The sequence below is a fragment of the Astatotilapia calliptera genome, chromosome 14 (genome assembly GCF_900246225.1).
Source record: "Astatotilapia calliptera chromosome 14, fAstCal1.2, whole genome shotgun sequence".
Taxonomy (NCBI): Eukaryota; Metazoa; Chordata; class Actinopteri; order Cichliformes; family Cichlidae; genus Astatotilapia; species Astatotilapia calliptera.
The window spans coordinates 29,812,303-29,828,865 of NC_039315.1; the positions used below are offsets into that span (position 1 = coordinate 29,812,303).

Consider the following 16,563-nt stretch of genomic DNA (forward strand, 5'->3'; position numbering starts at 1 on the left):
ACCTTTACCTAACAGTGTTCTAGCATTTCACTCACCAGAGCACAAATGTCAACCTCTTAGATGGGCTTTTTGTGAAATAATAATGCTATCGTTGGCAATTAAAATCGACGAGCTCTCAGCACTGGTACGGCGTCAGAGGGAATACCGAGAGTGTAGCCTGATGTGTTTCACCGAATCACGGCTGCACCAGGACATTCCCGATGAGAATGCTTCCGTGGAAGGCTTCCACACTGTTCGGGCGGACAGGGACAGCATCGCTAGCGGTAAGCGGAAAGGAGGTGGGCTTGCTGTTTTAGTTAACAACCGGTGGTGTAACCCTGCCAACATAACAGTCAAAGAAAGGATTTGTTGCCCGGACACTGAACTGTGTGCTGTTGGACTCAGGCCGTATTATTTACCCAGGGAATTCTCTCACGTCATCTTGGTGGCTGTTTATGTTCCCCCCTCTGCTAACCCCACAGCTGCATGTGACACTATCCACTCTGCCATAGCTCGGCTACAGACTCAGCACCCGAGTGCCTTTATTGTGATCTCGGGTGACTTCAACCATGTATCACTGGACAATACACTAACAACATTCAAACAATATGTGGACTGTCCCACCAGGGGAGAGAAAACTTTAGACTTACTGTATGCTAACGTCAAGGATGCATACAGCTCCTCCTCCCTCCCCCCACTTGGTTGGTCAGATCATAACCTGATTCACCTCACCCCCCGCTATGTGCCAATTGTGAGGAGGGAACCTGTGACCACCAGGACTGTTAGGAGGTGGTCAGAGGAGGCCTTAGCAGAACTACAGGGCTATTTCGAGGTGACCGACTGGGAAACACTGTGAGCCTCACGCCGAGGACATCAATGGGCTTACTGAGTGTATCACAGACTACATAACTTTCTGCACCGACTCCATTGTTCCAGGTCAGACTGTTCATTGTTACCCAAATAACAAGCCGTGGGTGACTAAGGACATCAAAGCCCTCCTCAACAACAAGAAGAGGGCTTTCAGAGGGGGCAACAAAGAGGAGGTGAGGAAGGTCCAGGTGTTACTAAAGGACAAGATCAGAGAGGCTAAGGACAATTACAGGAGGAAGCTGGAGTGGAAACTCCAGCAGAACAGCATGAGAGAGGTGTGGAGGGGCATGAAGACCATCACTGGATTCAGGCCAACCAACAGCAGGGGAGCTGAAGGAGGTGAGAATAGAGCCGACGAGTTGAATCTGTTTTTCAATAGATTCGACACCACAGTGTCTGCTCCCACCCCCACAACCTCACCTGCAGTCAGCCTGGAATCCAGAGCCACACCACTGTGCCAGCCTCTCTCTTCACATGTTGCCTCCTGTGAGAGTCCTGACACCCCTCCCCCACCCATCACCTTCACTCAATACCAGGTTGAGATGCAAATGAGGAGACTTCACTCAGGCAAGTCTGCTGGACCAGACGGAGTGAGTCCCCTTGTCCTCAAGACCTGTGCCCCCCAGCTCTGTGGAGTCTTTCATAAACTGTTTATGCTGAGTCTGAGTCTGCAGAGGGTCCCGGTGATGTGGAAGACATCATGCCTCGTCCCTGTACCAAAGACGCCACGTCCCAGTGGCCCCCAGGATTACAGGCCTGTGGCACTGACCTCTCACATCATGAAGACCCTGGAAAGGCTCATTCTGGACCAGCTGCGACCCATAGTAAGACCACATCTGGATCCCCTTCAGTTCGCTTATCAGCCTCATCTCGGAACTGAGGACGCCATCATCTACCTGCTCAATCGTGTCTACACCCATCTGGACCAGCCGGCGAGCACTGTGAGGGTCATGTTTTTTGACTTTTCCAGTGCTTTCAACACCATCAGGCCGACCCTCCTGGGTGATAAGTTAGCAGCGATGCAGGTGGATGCTTCTCTGGTGTCCTGGATTGTTGATTACCTGACAGGAAGACCACAATATGTACGTCTCCCACAGTGTGTGTCTGACAAGGTGATTAGCAACACAGGGGCACCACAGGGGACTGTCCTCTCCCCCTTCCTCTTCACCCTCTACACCACAGACTTCAGCCACTGCACAGAGACCTGCCATCTTCAGAAGTTTTCTGATGACTCTGCGGTGGTTGGATGCATCAGCAGGGATGATGAGACAGAGTACCGGGCTGTGGTCGACTCCTTTGTCACGTGGTGTGAGCAGAATCATCTGCAGCTCAACGTGGCAAAGACCAAGGAACTGATCGTGGACTTCAGGAAGACCAGGAAACACTTGACCCCTGTTTCAGTCCAGGGGGTCAGTGTTGACATTGTGGAGGACTATAAATACCTTGGAGTACACATTGACAATAAACTGGACTGGGCTAAAAACACCACAGCACTTTACAGGAAGGGCCAGAGTCGTCTCTATTTTTTGAGGCGACTGAGGTCCTTCAGCATCTGCCAGAAAATGCTGAGGATTTTCTATGAGTCTGTTGTGGCCAGTGCGATCCTCTATGCTGTTGCATGCTGGGGGAGCAGGCTGAGGGCAGCAGATGCCAACAGACTCAATAAACTGATCCGTAAGGCCAGCAATGTTGTGGGGATGGAGCTGGACTCCCTCAAGGTGGTGTCGGAGAGGCGGATGCTGTCCAAGATAAAGACAATGTTGGATAACACCTCCCACCCACTCCATGACATGCTGGTCAGTCACAGGAGCTCGTTCAGTGAGAGACTGAGATTACCGAAAAGCACCACTGAACGACACAGGAAATCTTTCCTGCCTGTGGCCATCTCCCTGTACAACGCATCCACTTAACACACTGTTTGCTGCTACAACTACACATGTTTCTTTTCCAGCTATTTATTTATGAGTGACTTATGTATGTATGTATGTATGTATATATATGTATATATTGTACTATTCTTAGTTAGCGTATTGTCTGTCTTGTCTTAATGTTGGTTTATAATGGAGCACTGTAACAAAAAATAATTTCCCCCAGGGATCAATAAAGTATTCTGATTCTGATTCTGATTCTGATTCTGAATAAGGCTCCAACAGCCAAAGTAGGTGCAGTGACTCAAATTAGTATAGGTCAGGAGACAGATCTCAGTGTCTGCACAACAGTCAACCTAAGCAGTCACGCCCATAACTATACAGCTTAACAAAATCCCCAAAAGCACGTATTATATGATATATTACAGATATCAGCTTTAACACTAAGTTGTATATTTTAATATGAGTGTGGGGTTTGACTTGTGTTTGGAGACTGCCTTGTTAACTGGTTTTTGGCACTTCCATTTCATTGCTTGTTACATGCACATTTACAGAGAGAGGAAGAAGGAGTGAGAACATACATATTTTTTCACATTCAGAGTAGTTTATTATTACATGAATATAAGAAGTCTTTTCAACAAGCAAAAGTAGCATGACAGCAACGTTAAGGGCTTTTTGTTATAGCAGCACTGCCACTATCATATCTAGACACTCAGGTTGTGAAGAAAGAGGCTCTCCAACTAGCAAGTCTACCTCTGTGGTACTCAAGCTTTTCAACTCAAGTTTATTTTATTAATTCATAAAGTATTTTAGAGGAACAGTTTTATATTTGATTATAGCAATTTATAAGTCATCCTTACATAAATGTGACTCGTTGGGGGATGGGGGGGGGGGGATTGTAAACAAAGCATAACATACAATATGATGCCTCCTGACATCCTACCCACATTAAACTCGTGGACTGAACATAAACACACCCACAACCACCTATAACTGAACACAACACAATGGACAAAAACAAACAAATGGACAACTGTACCCTCATACACACAATAATAACATGGAATCAACCACCACTCCCAACCTCTAGCACTTTATATAGCCTCTGTAGAGGTTATCCACATATTTCACTTATCTTAACTGCACTACTGTAAATGTTGTATAGACAATCATTCTGTACAATATGATAACTATAATTCTACAACTGTTTACAACTGTTTATAATTTGCATAGTTCATATTTCTGTATAGTTTTCATATTTATATCCTGGTCATAGCCTGTACATAGCTTGTACACTCACTACAGCCTGTACATACTTATAGTTACAGCATATTCATAACATACCTTCATACCGTGTACATTGTAAAATACCCATAATAGACCCATATTTTGTACCCTCATACCTATAACAGACCCATTTCTGTAATATATCTATATATCTATATTATTGCTAATATATATTTTGTAATATATCTATATTGTGGCTAAAGCACTTTCTGGATGGATGCAAACTGCATTTCGTTGCCTTGTACTTGTGACATGTGCAATTACAATAAAGTTGAATTCTATTCTATTCTATTCTATCAAAAGTGTGATTTGATCTCTGCTACTGAAAATACTACTACTACTGTTGCTAATAATAATAATGAGAATAGCATAAATAATAGTAATAATATAGAGAACTCAGTTTCTGCTCATTTTGTTGTATTTTGTTGTCTTGCTGGAATCGTTATATATTTGTCTGAAATAATTTGAAAAGTGGACTATCACTGGATAAATACTAAAACGTCTGTGCTGGGCTAGTTGCTATTGTTTCATTATTTTAACAGCTTCGCTCTTGTCATCCACTCTGTGGCCTTATAAAGGCACAGTTATTGTGTAATCTCTCAGTAGCAAGTGGTATCATGTTTTCAAGAATGACGTTAAATATATCATAAGGTAATGGGTTAGAAAATAATTATTTCATTAGCTATATGGTTCTTAAACTGATCTATCAAAGCTGACATACTCAAACTTCTCAGATGAGCTGGGAGTTCCTCTCCCAGGAACGGGGAATAGTTTTGGAAAAAAACACTTCAAATTATGAAATTCCCAGTGCGTGTAACGCATAGAAGATTTTGACTGAGAACAAGACTTTAAGGATGTCATGCAGTCAAAAATGAGGTGCTCCTTTTTAATGTTAATTTGTTTTTATCTCAATGAAATATAACACCATTTGTTTTCATTTAGTGCTGCTTTTTTTTAGTGCTTTTGTGATTCGTAATATCGTTAAGTTAGTGTTTTGTGATGCCTGCACATTTTTAAAATTATAATTGATTTGGCATGTAGCACTGGTGCATGCAGCATACTTAAAAACATACAATAAAATAGGTCTGTTTAGGCTTAAAAAATTGTCACTGAAATAAAATCCACAAACAACTGGTTTAACATCTAACAGTGCTTTGTTTATTTTATAAATCTCTGTACGTATTTTTAACATTTACAAGTATTTATCTGAATATATGCTTTCTACAGCTGTATGAGCTCTAGATTTTTGATTTGGAAATTTAAAAAAAAAAATACAATTAATAACAGTGATACCATTAGTCAAATTATTCTGTCACATTTTTTATTGAGTGATGTCTTTTTTTTGCCAAATGAGATAAACTACAAACTATAAACAACAAGTGCGTGGATGTGGCAAGAACTTCTCTAACTGTAGTCAAAAGCATACAAAAAGAGCAATTACATTGACATTTCTGATCGTATCATAAATGCATTATTGACACAATGCTACTACAATACAGCATATTAATCCTAATCTTAATCTTGCAATTACTTCAGAACTGTACAAAGAAAAGTAGCTTGAGAGATTTTCACCACTCACGATAGCATGACAAGACAGCGTAGCTAATTTTATTCACTGAGTTTTCATTGGGCAACATGACAGTCAATTTTTTTTTCTTAATAATCAATAAGTATAATATAGCTATTCCAATACTACCCAGGTTATTATAATTTCTGATATTATATTACAGTGATTTTAAAGCATCATCTTACAGGCATGTTGAAAATAAAGCCCTGCATTGGGGATGGGGAACAGCTTAGCTAGATGTAACTTCTGAAAACAGGTACCAGACTTTCCCCTCCAGCAGATGTTGGATCTATGAGGACTCTCAAGCTTCCAGCTAAGGACACCAGTGAGCTTCCTTCCATTTATCTTCTGTGGACGAGTTCATCATATGTATCTTTCTGGCCACCTCTCCTCAGAGGCTGTTGGAGAAAACAAGTCATTTGTTGTTTTCTTTTTTAGTGTTATTGTCACTTTCAGGTTTCAGCTTACCTGATAGTGGTCATTGGTCGGTCCTCTGGTTTCAGAAACTAGATGCTGTCTGTCGGAGCCTGAGGACACATGAAATAACATTTTTGCAAAAGCAAAGCCTAATCGGAATCGGTTGCTGAGTGTTTTTATTATCGGTAATACTGGTAATAATAATAATAATAACATTTTTTAAGTGTTTGTAGTCGTTATTTAAGGGATTATGATTTTTAACTCTTTTTGATTTGATTTTGAGTCATTAATTATAACTGATTTTCTTATGCCCATTGTCTTCTACCTACTGGATGAATATGACCAAGATTATGTGAACTGATTAAAAGATCAACACAACATCACCTAAAAGAAATGATTCTTGCAAATAATTAGAGAAGACGACGCTACATTGGAAAAAAAAATAATGGTAAAGATTTAGGAAAGTGTGTCAAAACTACAGCAACGACTCGTTTTAAAACTTAGTTTTATGTGGAAAGTAAAAAAGAAAAACTGGTAAAACATGGAAGTGAAAATTATTTCTCCTGGAGAATCCAAAAATTATTTAGGGATAATTCAAAATTTATTGCAAAGGAAAACAGATTTACTCCCACTGTTCATGAATGTTCTAAAGAAACAATAACCAAATCCTGCAAAATGATCAAAAAAGGACAGTCAATATAACTGTTAGTTGCAAGTTTCATGATATAAGTACAATATCAAATTTTGTCCCACTCAAAAACAGTATATTTATAAAGTAATTCATAGATAGTAATTCGCAAAGTAGTTATTTCATGTAGTATATCATTCAGTGTTTTCATACTTCTTTAAACACTATGGCAGGCAATAATATACCTGCAGTTATATATATTTGTTAATTACTTTAAATAATAAATATGTTTTCACAGTGATGTTTCCTGTGAAAACACAAAACATTTGATTTGTAATTAAAAAATAATAATATGAAAATCATCATATTATCATTATCATACACTTCTGTATACAACCTTTTTTTTTTTAAGTAATTTTGGAGTCAGTCTATGTTGCTCCTGTTTGTTAAACCTAATAACTGTACCAGTTATTCAATATACCCATGGAATGTGCCATCTGTTATTTTAGTTATTTTAAGTATTCCATAATAAAACTTTGTTTTCACATAACTAAACAAATATTATTTAGATGGATAAATAGTCTTTACTTTTACTCTTCTTGTTAGAGACGACAGGGCCGGTTCGAGTCTGAGAGGTCTGAGAAGCGATGAGATAGACACCCACTCCTACCACAATGGTAGCCACCACATTTCCTACGACCATGCTTATTAAGGAAGGTGTATCAACTTCTACACAGCTGTCACAGGCTGGAGAAACACACACACAAACACACATTGTGTATGAATACAGGTGCTGACATTTTTTTCCTCAACATTACAGTTGAAAGGTAAGTGATAAAAGTGTACAAACAATATAAAAAAATTAAGCATTTTCTTTTCATATTATGAAAACAAGTTTTCCTACAGAACTTACTGCGGAATTTCACATAGATTAGATCATTTTCTCCACATTTGTATTCTCCTGTGCTGTTATCTCTGTATGGCAAATGAAGACTTTTTGTCTTAATATCAGTTTTAGTATTTGATGTAACATCTGATTGATCACTACAAGTCAGCTCAATTCCATCGGCGACCTCTTTCACCTTTAACTCAACTGGGCCTTGAGAAAACAGAAATATTAAAAAAAGTGCAAGCCTGTTTAGATATGCAGCAGCTTCTGTTACTTAACTGCTATTTGTAAATTACCACATATTTGCTATAATACTACATAGCCCCATCTAAAGATTCAATTAATCTTCTTACCATCTTTTTTGTCCTGACAGCTGACAAACACTGCAAGACAAATGTGGGGAGAAAAATGAAAACATTCACTGTTAATTAAAAAAAAAAAACATCCAACTCTGAAACATTCAAAGTCAACATTAAATGCTTATCACTGAATTATGATTTCTACATTGATTTTCATTTCATGTCAACATGAAACAAATTTCCCACGTGTGGGACTAATAAAGTCCCAAGTCTTATCTTATCTTATGTTGGTGTGGGATAAAATGGTGTGGCAGGCCTACCTGTGAAGGTCCAAAGCAGCAGCAAACAGGAGGCCAAAGCAAAGTGATTCTTCATTGTTCCTGTGAGTTCTGCTGCTGATAGAAGGAAACAGTTCAGTTCCCTGCAAGTAAGAGCGAGCGTACTACAGAGCAACAGGAAGTACGCCATTTTCTACTTCATGTCAACCATTTATTGGACTTACAGAGACAGATAATAGATGATGAAATACAACATTTAGGGTGCTATTATGAGGAAATCATTTTAGTTAGCCAACAATACAAACTCTGAAACCAGGTTTAATTTGTTTTATTCCTAAAATTCAAGCTTTACACATTATTCATTCTAAATGAAATAACAATATCAACACTTAATATCAACACAACATAATTTCAACTTTTAAATAAAAGCACTGACCACAAAATGAAGAACTGTGGGTCTCAGCCACCGAGCATCCAGTCTCTGTCTGTCAGAGTGTCTCAGTCTCTCTGTGCATGTGCATGAAACGGAAGTGAATGTGATTGGTTTATCTTCTGTCTCAGCAGGCTTTGTTGATTCCTACATCTGGAGGAGCCTGACTGTGACTTTGACATGTTCAGATGCACTTAGCTAATAATGTTTATTACACTCTCACCAACACAAGCAACATTTTAAGTTGCAGTCGAGTATTTTGAACTTGTCACAACAAAAATCAGTTTGTGCAGTTTCAACACTAAAGCCTCACTGAACTGTTCACTCATTTCCTGTTTGATCATTAAACTTCATGTTTGTTGTATATGTAATAAGATTAAAATGTTGTGGGTATCGAAACTCTTTTTTTCCCCCACCCACGTGATTTTTTTGTCATGGCAGCTTTCACATCTTACAAAACACATGAACAACAACCAGAGAAGAAAATTCCGCCTTATGGGAATGACTGATCAGCCTGTTGACAGTAATTGCTGCTTGGTGTACGCTTGCTCTGGGATATGTTCGTGCCGGTGGTGGTGAGCAGCTCCATCTGGTAAAACGAAGGCACAAACACAAGCGTGTGTGTTCAGATGAATATTTTAATTCCCCCGTGTGTTGTGAATGTTTTCTTTTCCCACTATGTGTGTGACAGACTGCATTTACTGTACAGAGCAGAAGAAAAACAGAGAGAAAGCAAATAGATGCTCCCACAACACAACTCGACTTCCTGTTTGATGAAAAGCCACAGGAACCTGTGACCCAGAGGTAACACCTGGCACACACACACAGTTAAACCTAAAGAGCTAGATTATTCTTCTCCTGCACCTGCTACAGCTATAGAGTACCCAATTACGTTTCCCCCAAATGCAACAGTGCCTTCTCCATCACACAACACTTATTGCTAGAACTATGCCAACAACACACGACTCTCATCGTAAACCGCTCTGCAGCGCCCCCTGGTGAGTATTGATTGCAACCACAGCATTTTCCAGCTTTTGCCTCCACACAGTCTCCATATTATCTTTATTAGACATCTTCTTTTATACACATATACATATGCATACAAATATACAGTACATTGCATCTTAACATTTCCATGACCAAATACGTATTCTATAATTATGCACCATTTTATTCAGGTATCAGTGTTAGCATAGAACATTTAATGCATTCCAGTAATGCAACACAGAGGAGGGACATTATGAGCATGTTTACAGGAGATCATGTCGAAACAAACTGTAGGATGAGCGCTTCATTTGCAGTTCATACTGTTGAGACAACATGTCAGCAGTGTAAATACCGAGCACTTGGTAACAAACACACAGACAGTTTCCTTGTGTGGTTATGAAACTTGTGATCATGTCGATGCGGTCAGCAGAATGGTGTTAAACTCCACCAACAAGATCCTGGATCCTGTTCGTGTCAGTCCAGCCTGAGTTGTTGGTTGAGTGGCAGTTGCTCTGGGTTTCCTTCGGGATGGCTGTACTGTTTTTAAGTAGCATGCATGTACAGTATGTGTGTTACATTCAGGGACGTCAGAGCCAGATCTCCTCGCTGCTTGTGCTGTTCACCTTATAGATGTAGCCCACCATCGGATATCTGGCAAAACCTGGAAACATTAGGGGGGAAAGAAAGAACGCTAATGTTCCTTGATACAAAAACTTGTGTTAAAGTATTTTAAAAAGTGGAGAAAAAACTCAACAGGATCAGGAGTATTTCCCTGACCTCTGGCAGCATAGGCTAAAGATAGATCTTCCTCCTCCTCTTCCTCTTTCTTCTCCTCTCCCACACTGTTCTGCTGGGCGGCCTCTCGGGCTACAAAAAGTGATACAGGAAAGATGGAGGATGCAGTAGTATGTAAGATGTTATCCTTTTTTTTGGTGGGGAAGCTGTGGTGAGATTTTTAAAATCAAGTTAAAGTGTATTCACATTACAGTAACATTACAGTAACATTTGGGATAGGCTCCAGGAAGTGGTTAGAAGGATGGATAGAAACTGATACAACTGTCACACCCAGCTAGATACTTGCTGTAGCTAACAGGCTAAACGGAATCAGAAATACAAGTAAAATGGCTAAAATGCTAAAACATTCCATTGAAGCTTACAAATTAACATACTATCAACTATTTATTTAACCTATTAAAAGCAGTCTGTAAAAACCCAACATGTAACAATGCATTTCTTGGAGGGGGCTGATGTGCTGCAGTACTTCCTAAACAATCACAGTGTATGCTAAGCTAAATTTATGTTAAGCTAAGCTAGGTTTAGCTACCACACGACATAAATAATAAATAATAAAATAAAATAATCAAAATAACTTGCCAAACCGAAAAATAACTTACAAAGAATTCAATTAAATTTGCATCTCTGTGTGTGTGCGCACTCTAGATAAAAACAAAACAAAAAAAGTTAAGACAGATAAGTCTAGGTAAAGATATTGATTCACTAACGTTTTTCTTGACCTTCTGTTTGCTTTACTGACAGATAAGCAGGTGATTGTTCTGGCGAAGAACCAGACTGACTGGAAACCCAGAGAAACAGGTTTCAATAGACACATCTCAGAAGTAAAGTCTGGTTGTAATCCTTTCTCTAACTGTGAGCAAAAAAGAGAACACATTTTACACCAAGATTGTCAGATAACGTTGTCCTGCTTCTTCCGTCAAAAGGTTTTTGCACCTGATTATCGGACACTCAAAGATATAAGTGAGTGATTTATTGTTAAACTGTTTGTACGGTCAGATTCTGTGCTGCGGTTAAACTGTGGTAAATGTACCTTTCTTTAAAGTGCTGAGGTCGTTGAGCTGCATGTTTGAAGGCAGGGACATGTTCTCTCTGGGGATGAGGGTCTTATCAGTTTTATCCGGCTTCAGATTGGCTGACTCGCTGTGTGGAAGATATCAAACTTGGATTAGAGATGGTATTGATCTGTAGGATGCACATAAAGTATTCTTAAGAGCAGAGAAATGCTTTCAGCAGTGTTTTCAGTCCGCTAATGCGCTGAGGTGGAAATTATTAAGGGAGATGTGAAATATGGATGTGCTGGAATACAGAGATGGTGTCGGTGTGGTGTCAATCAAACGTTGAAGATTTAGAAAGAATAATGGCAATGACTGCTGAGATTTCCACTTTATTTGTGCTGTAACATCACAAGTCTGCCCTCCTTGCTTACCTCTTCTTGGTCATCACAATCTCCACTGTATCCTCTGTAACATCAAACGGGGATGTGTGTTAGTCTGCTGAAGAATACCTTAAGAATACATGCTGCAATCAAATTTTCCAGCTTGTTTCTTCACTGCATGCATGCACACTTGAGTCTCACCAATAGACTTGCTCTTGTTTTTTTGCATGAGGCAGAGAACTATCAGGCTGAGGATGAGCAGAGCCATAAAGGCCATGGCTCCTCCGGTCACGATTCCCAGCATGGGCACCTCCACACGAGACTGCAGGAACTCTGGAGACAGAAAGTGGAGAGTTTAAAGGAATAATTCCACATGTTGGGTTTTTTTTCACTTTTTCTTTTAGTGATCTCATATTTGCATGGTAAACAGTAAACTAAGGCCAAGAGATGTGCTGTAGAGGTCCTGATGACTGTATTATCATCACATGTAGTTTCTGAAGTCATGGTAGATTTGTCTCACCTGCCAGTGTGAGGTTGCTTTGCGCCGTTCCCACGCTGTTGCTGGCATTCAGCGAGACATTTCCTGATAGACTGCTGAGCGTGACTCTCAGCGTGTGATTGGTCAGCCAGGGGTAGCTTCGTGAGTCCAGAATGAGGAAGTCAGAGGTATTGGCCACCAACTGGCCGGACTGGTCAACAAAGGTGATCGTGGCAGGTGGATTTGACCGCACCAAGGCGAAGAGGACCAGGGAGAGTCCGGGGTCTGAGGTTTCACTATAGTGGGCATTCACCCTGAGGATTTCTGGCTGGACTGAGACACAGAGAAAGAGAAATTCAGCATTTCGTCAAATGCATCAGGTGAAGACACATGGGCCCACATACTCACACTGTACATTGAGCGTGACCGTGGCGTTGTAGCTCTCGCCTGTCCTGGGGTTTGATGCGACACACACCAGTTCCCTGTCCCACTTTCTGGCCCTCAAAGAGAAGGTGCTGTTGTGATTGGACCCCGGTCTCATCACCTCAGAATCCTCTTGTGATGTCATGACTAGACGGCCACGGTTTGGCGATGGATCCCTCTGCTGCTCGCCGTTCAAATACCAGGTCAGCATGGGAGGGGCGTGGGGGTCCCAGCCATCTGAATGGCAGTTGAACCGGTGTGTCACATTCTCCTGCAGCGTCACACCTCCCCCGTGCCATCCGTCAATTTTAGGAATGGGCTCAATTGCACCTATAGGTACAAGAGTAGCACTAATATATTATGGTTCATTCATCCATCCAACCATCCATCCTCGTCACATGACTCCATGTGAAAGAACTTTGCAGGCTGGTAGATTCAAACACAAAATCTTCTTGCTGTGAGGCAACAGTGCTAACCACCAATGATTGTGCTGCCGGTCTACTTTATTTATTTATTTATTTATTTTCATCATCGTCATCTTGGTCTTTTGAAACCACGTGATCAAATATGATATCCCAGTTATAGCTTCCATCTTTTATATAAAGTCTGTATATCAATGACACCTGTCAGCTATGACTAAACTGGAGTCAAGATCATAATTAGTACGACAGATATAATCAGGACTGAAGCTGCCATGTTTCTTACCTGTCCAGGACAGGGCCAGTGTGTGAAGGAACACGACGGCCGAGCCCGACGTCCACCTTCCCAGACACACACACTCCATAATGGCCCAACAGAGCACTACACACACTCGCACATCTACCTGCAGAGACAAGAAATCACATATATTTTTTAAATCAAGAACTTGCTGCGCATTGTTATTAATGCGAAACATAATATGGTAGCACAGTGCTGAAAGATCATCCCAAATGAATCGCAACCTCCATCTATGCAGATCAGTTTGGTTCTACAAGAGCAAATGAGGCCAGTTCAAGAAAAGGCAGGGATATGGTTTTTGTGATGCAAATTCAACATTTGAATAAGGCAGATGTTCTCACTCATCAACTCCACTGTCACTGGAATCAAGCTGTTACATTGTTCACAGCTGGATTTCTCACACGTAGAACACAACACAGTTCGCACTTTCGGCTAGAGTGACAGAGTTCAGGAGGCAGGAGATATGATGCCCCCTCTAGTGCACAAATCCACTTTTTTACTTTTTTACACCGGATCAGTCCAACCTCACCTGGACCGTGTACCAGTGAGCATAGGTTTATAGTTTAATATACTGTTGTTCTAAGCCTGACATTTTCATTCTCATGTGAATGAGAATAAATAAATTTATTTTTTTAAAACAGCTTTAAGGAAAAACTCCAGTAAATATGTATGAAAATTGTAGGTAGCCTTTTGTGCCTCTAGAGGGAGCTGTCAGAAGTCTGATTATTGCCTCCAGCAGTGTCTCTCCAGTCTGTGGCCCTGCTCCTTGTCTCTTCTTAAGACTAACAGCTCAAGGATTCAGTAGGACCTACAAGAATACCACCCAGCTCTTGATGGTCAAATTGCATTGTGGGTAAGGTGGGCAACATGTTGTGCAAAGCTTCACTGTAGGTTTAATATATATGTATATATAAAGCAGTTGACGGGAAACTTTGAATGCAATGCAGTCTCTACACAGGCACTGACAGGCCCATCATTCTTTAGTATCTTGTCAAATATAGGGTATGTACCATGTACCCCATCACTACAATGCAAAACACTGACAGGCGGCTGGGATCAGTACACGCAATAGCAGAGAAGGAGGAATATCTAGTGTTTGCTTTCCTGCTGTATAGGTCATGTGATCTGTGGGAGAAACCTGGAGGAGAGCAGGAACTGAGGCACCTAAGAAACACACACACAATCCAACATGTATGAGGACAACCAAGAAAATTCTTAGCTGGGCTCATATATGCGCAAGATAGCATCGTACAGATGTTTGCAGCCAGGTGGAAGAGATGCTTTGCACTGACAAGCGTAGGAATCTGATCGCCAGCAAGATGCTATATATTACAGTGCAGGTCTACACACATGCACACACACATTATGCACTCTCTTAGGCTGCATGCAGTGCAGCTGTGTGCGCTTAAATACACAGCAAAAGTCCTCTATAACACACAGTATTACCTCAGCCCTTTCTGCAGATGCTGCTGCGATTCAGCCTGCTGGAGCTCCATGGCAGCAGAGGAGGCGGAGAGGAAAGGATGGCGATGACAGCGGAGAGATGAGAGGCAGCCCTCCCTGACTCAGTTGCTTTCCCATCTGCGTGCACTCATACACTTACACACATACACGCACACACACACACACACACACACACAGGGATCTCTGCAGGATACGGCAACCTCCAGTAGCAGCTTTCACTAGCTGGCAAAGGCTGGCTGACGCAGGCAGTCACAGTGTCGCCACTCGGAGGAGAGGAGAGCAGAAGGGAGGGGAGGGTGGGAGAATAGGAGAAAGAAGAATGATGTAGAGAGAGAAGCGTAGTAAGGAAGAAGAGAGCGGGCACAGAGTCATGAGGGAAGAAAGAGAAAGTGATGGTATGGGGGAGGAGACAAGGATGCAGCGTCGAGTAAAGCCAGAAAACTGTCAGTTCCTAGGGATTAACACATCATTTCCTGTCATCCATCACCCAGTTCCATCATTAGGCATGTTAAAGTGAACCCATGTTCTACAAACACAGACACATGACAAGTCAGCGCTCGGATACCACCGACTGAAAAGCCTCTGCAGTGCAGCTGCACAGATCAGAGCAGCAGCATGCAGAGCACTGCAGCCAGAAGGCAGACAAAAGAAACAAGCTCATACAGTAGGGGGCTATGTTTCCATTGTGTCATCAACCTGTGACTTATAATGAGAACTTATTCATCTTAAGGGTACAGCAGCCTAATTCTCAGTAAAGAAGTCACTGATTTAATTGTGCAGCTGTTATTCATTCAGTGGAAACGCCTCTCTGTGTGCTCTTTTCTCCAGTTCAGTCATCTGTGTGATTGCATAGTAGAGGGTTAGGAAACATTTAGAGGTTAGGAAACATTTAGAGTTTAGGACTATCGTGGCTCAAGAGTTGGGTGTTTGTCTTGTAATCAGAAGGTTCCCGGCTCGGACAGCCTCGGTCATTGTGTCCTTGGCCAAGACGCTTCACCTACCGCCTACTGGTGATGGCCAGAGGGGCCGATGGCGCAATATGGCAGCCTCGCTTCTGTCAGTCTGCCCCAGGGCAGCTGTGGCTACAACTTTAGCTTGCTTCCACCAGTGTGTGAATGTGAATGAATAGTGGTATTGTAAAGGGGTTTGGGGGGTCCTGAAAAGCGCTATATAAATGCAATCCATTATTATTATTAGTAATATAAACAGAACGTTTCAGTGTGTACAGACAGCTGTGTAAACCGTGTCAACACACTTCTACACTCACCCAGCTGACAAGACTGCTTAGTGAAACGCACCATTCACCTGGACGCCATTAATAAAAGGAATGTGCTCGGTTACTTCACAAGCATAATCAAACAGACACACCTACAACAAGTCTGATCTGCATTACCTGTCAAAGTGACGATTTTTGCGCTTTGTCTTATGTATTTGCTTCTCTCTTGAAACCTGTAGGTTTCTGTTTATTTCCAGGCTGCAGTGATATGACATCATTAGCAATTTCCAAGACTTCAAATGAGCCGTTGTCAAACTGAAGGCAGGATGTCTTATTGCACATATTTCAGTATTGGAATAACTTGAAGATCTTATAGTGTCATCACTCAAATATCTAATCCTGTTTGCTTTAGTTATTATTCAGGTAATTAGTTCTTGAGCTGACAATTTGATTGGCATTCTCGTTTGGTAAACTGGCATTTGATGTAGTCCGTAAAGACAGCTGTTTAAAAATAAATGCTGAGGACTTACAAGTCAGTTCCATGGACTTCTGCAAGATTCCATCCAACCATTGATTCTCTGACGCTTATCTAGGTT

At 41.2% G+C, this 16,563-nt stretch overlaps 2 protein-coding genes across 3 annotated transcripts; both read right to left on the minus strand.

The window, feature by feature from the left end:
• Positions 1–5,308: 5,308 nt before the first annotated feature.
• On the minus strand, positions 5,309–8,615 carry LOC113036372 (T-cell surface glycoprotein CD3 gamma chain). 2 transcript variants are annotated; one of them, XM_026192693.1, is made up of 7 exons: positions 8,519–8,615; positions 8,125–8,196; positions 7,859–7,888; positions 7,530–7,715; positions 7,205–7,363; positions 6,040–6,098; positions 5,309–5,969 (listed from the first exon to the last, which is right to left on the minus strand). In XM_026192693.1, exons 2-7 carry the CDS (start codon positions 8,177–8,179, stop codon positions 5,913–5,915), a joined length of 546 nt encoding a protein of 181 aa, XP_026048478.1. In that variant the 5' UTR covers positions 8,180–8,196; positions 8,519–8,615; the 3' UTR covers positions 5,309–5,912. The 2 variants fall into 2 exon arrangements, with proteins under 2 accessions (XP_026048478.1, XP_026048479.1); XM_026192694.1 differs by having other exon boundaries at positions 8,125–8,199.
• Positions 8,616–9,141: 526 nt separating this feature from the next.
• tmem25 (transmembrane protein 25) lies at positions 9,142–15,271 on the minus strand. The gene is made up of 9 exons (XM_026192417.1): positions 14,734–15,271; positions 13,276–13,393; positions 12,556–12,900; positions 12,190–12,480; positions 11,871–12,002; positions 11,721–11,754; positions 11,325–11,434; positions 10,277–10,366; positions 9,142–10,160 (listed from the first exon to the last, which is right to left on the minus strand). Exons 2-9 carry the CDS (start codon positions 13,352–13,354, stop codon positions 10,087–10,089), a joined length of 1,155 nt encoding a protein of 384 aa, XP_026048202.1. The 5' UTR covers positions 13,355–13,393; positions 14,734–15,271; the 3' UTR covers positions 9,142–10,086.
• Between the last annotated feature and the right edge of the window lie 1,292 nt (positions 15,272–16,563).